This window comes from Mandrillus leucophaeus, unplaced genomic scaffold (assembly GCF_000951045.1).
Source record: "Mandrillus leucophaeus isolate KB7577 unplaced genomic scaffold, Mleu.le_1.0 Scaffold499, whole genome shotgun sequence".
Classification (NCBI taxonomy): Eukaryota; Metazoa; Chordata; class Mammalia; order Primates; family Cercopithecidae; genus Mandrillus; species Mandrillus leucophaeus.
In genome coordinates, this window is record NW_012105353.1 from 1955362 (window position 1) to 1957897 (window position 2536).

Here is a 2536-nt window from a genome sequence, read left to right on the forward strand (position 1 = left end):
TGGGAATGCAAATATCTCTTCAAGATACTGATTTCATTTCCTTTGGATATATACCTAGTAGTGGGATTGCTGGATCATATGGTACTTCTATTTTTAATGTTTTGAGGAACCTCTATAGCATTTTCTATAATGGCTGTACTAATCCATATTCCTATCAACAGAGTACAAGCGTTCCCTTTTCTCCACACCCTGGTCAACACTTATGTTTTGTCTTTTTGATAACAGCCATTCTAACTGGTGTGAGATGGCATCTATCTCATTGTGGTTTTGCTTTGCATTTCCCTGATAATTAGTGACGTTGAGCATCTTTTCGTGAACTTGTTGGCCATTTGTATGTCTTTGGGAAAATGTCTATTCAGGTCCTTTGCCTATTTTTTAAATTGGATTACTTGTTTTGTTTTTTTTGTTTTTTGGTTTTTTTTGGCTGTTGAGTCGTATGAGTTCCTTACGTATAGGAATGCTAGTTATAGCATTGTTTTTAAATGCAGAATCCTGGAACCAATCTGGATGTCTATCAGTTGGATAAGATTTAGTTGCTTCATAACTGTTATGGTACATGTATACTACAGAATAATATGTATGTACTAAAAAGAATGAGTTAGGTCTATCTTTACTAACTTGAGGTGATGTTCATGATATAATTTTTAGGGGAAAAATTCAGTTGCAGAATACAGTGTGCAGTGTGATTCTATCTTCATATATATATGTATGGCTGGGCATGGTGGCTCATACTGTAATCCCAGCAGTTTGGGAGGCTGAGGCAGGCGGATCACAAGGTCAAGATATCAAGACCATCCTGGCCAACATGGTGAAACCCCATCTCTACTAAAAAAACAAAAATTAGCTGGGTGTGATGGCGCACACCTGTAGAGACTGAGGCAGGAGAATTGCTTGAACCCGAGAGGCAGAGGTTGCAGTGAGCCGAGATCACGCCACTACACTCCAGTCTGGCAACAGAGCAAGACTCCGTCTCAAAAAAAAAAAAGAAAAAAATGTATGTACAGGCTGGGCACAGTGGCTCACACCTGTAATCTCAGCACTTTGGGAGGCCAAGGCAGGCAAATCACCTGAGGTCATGAGTTCAATACCAGCTTGGCCAATAAGGTGAAACCCCGTCTCTACTAAAAATACAAAAATTAGCCCAGTGTGGTGGGGCACGCCTGTAGTCCCAGCTACTTGGGAGGCTGAGGCAGGAGAATCACTTGAACCCAGGAGGTGGAGGTTGCAGTGAGCCAAGATTGGCACTCCAGCCTGGGCGACAGAGCAAGACTACTTCTTACAAAAAAAAAAGTATGTACATTGTTTATCATCTTTCTCTTCATACTGAGATATGTGTTTGATGAGGGGACTTTGGCCTATCTTGTATTATCTATGCCTAGAACAGTATCTGACACATGGTAGGTACTCAAAGGTTTTTTTAAGTTCTATGACTGAATAAATGCTTGTCTATTTTTGTAAGAGCAAGAAGAGGGTGGAAGGGGCCATTCTAAGCTGCTAGTTTTAGTTACCTCTGGGGAAAAGGATAATTGAGAAGGGAGAGAAGATTGTTAACATTTTCTTTATTCTTCTTTGCTTTTTCAGTTGTTAACAACAAACATGTTAGTTCTATAATGTAAAAAATCTTAGACTGGCCACAGTGGCTCACGTTTGTAATTCCAGTATTTTGGGGGGCCAAGGTGAGTGGATCACATGAGGTCAGGAGTTCAAGACCAGCCTGGCCAACATGGTGAAACCCTGTCTCTACCAAAAATACAAAATATTAGCCAGGTGTGGTGGCGGGCCCTTGTAATCCCAGCTACTTGGGAGGATGAGGCAGGAGAACTGCTTGAACCTGGGAGGCAGAGGTTGCAGGGAGCTGAGATCGAGCCACTGCACTCCAGCCTGGGCCACAGAGTGAGACTCCATCTCAAAAAAAACTTAAAAAGATAATGTGAAAGGGAGAAAAGGAGTATAAGCTATGAATGCCATCACATGGAAAGAGACACTCAACTATTTGTCACATACACTTCTGGATAGAGAAGAGAAAGGGGCAAGAGCAGATAGAGCTGTTTGGGGGTCAGAGAAGGCTGTAGGTTAGGGGACTGAGTGGGTGTGGGGAATCTTCTTTTCTTTATATTCAGTTATGTTTCTGAGGACTGACTGCTTTATCCATCTAGAAAGATGTACAAATTTAGAATTGCTCCTTTTGGTTTCAATTATGGGTGCATTCACCACTTGGTGTCTGGAACTATTTCCATTTTGTTGATACTAATGAGTAAGCTATAAATGACTGTCTTCACTCACGTGGCTGCTCTGAGTCACGTGGGACTGGTTCTAATGGGTCCATGAGACCAGTGCTCTGTGTTCTCCGTATAGTATACACACCTTTGGCGAAGAGGCTGAAAGCACGTTGCTTTAGTTACTTGGTACTGGAAAAATCGAGGAGCTGTACCAGAACATAGTTTGATGTAAGCTCCTCGATTGCTGCCTTCTTCATAATAATTAGAAGCAGAAAATATAGTCACAACCTGGTTAAAGAAAAAGAGGGTCAGGTTCA

At 41.6% G+C, this 2536-nt stretch overlaps 1 protein-coding gene across 2 annotated transcripts in view; it reads right to left on the reverse strand.

Moving 5' to 3' along the window:
- Positions 1-2536, reverse strand: part of PPEF1 (protein phosphatase, EF-hand calcium binding domain 1) — a 147193-nt gene that overhangs the window by 25855 nt on the left and 118802 nt on the right. For both annotated transcript variants that reach the window (XM_011995811.1, XM_011995812.1), the window contains one exon: positions 2365-2507. In XM_011995811.1, coding sequence (XP_011851201.1) covers positions 2365-2507 — 143 coding nt within the window. The remainder of the gene's footprint in view (positions 1-2364; positions 2508-2536) is intronic.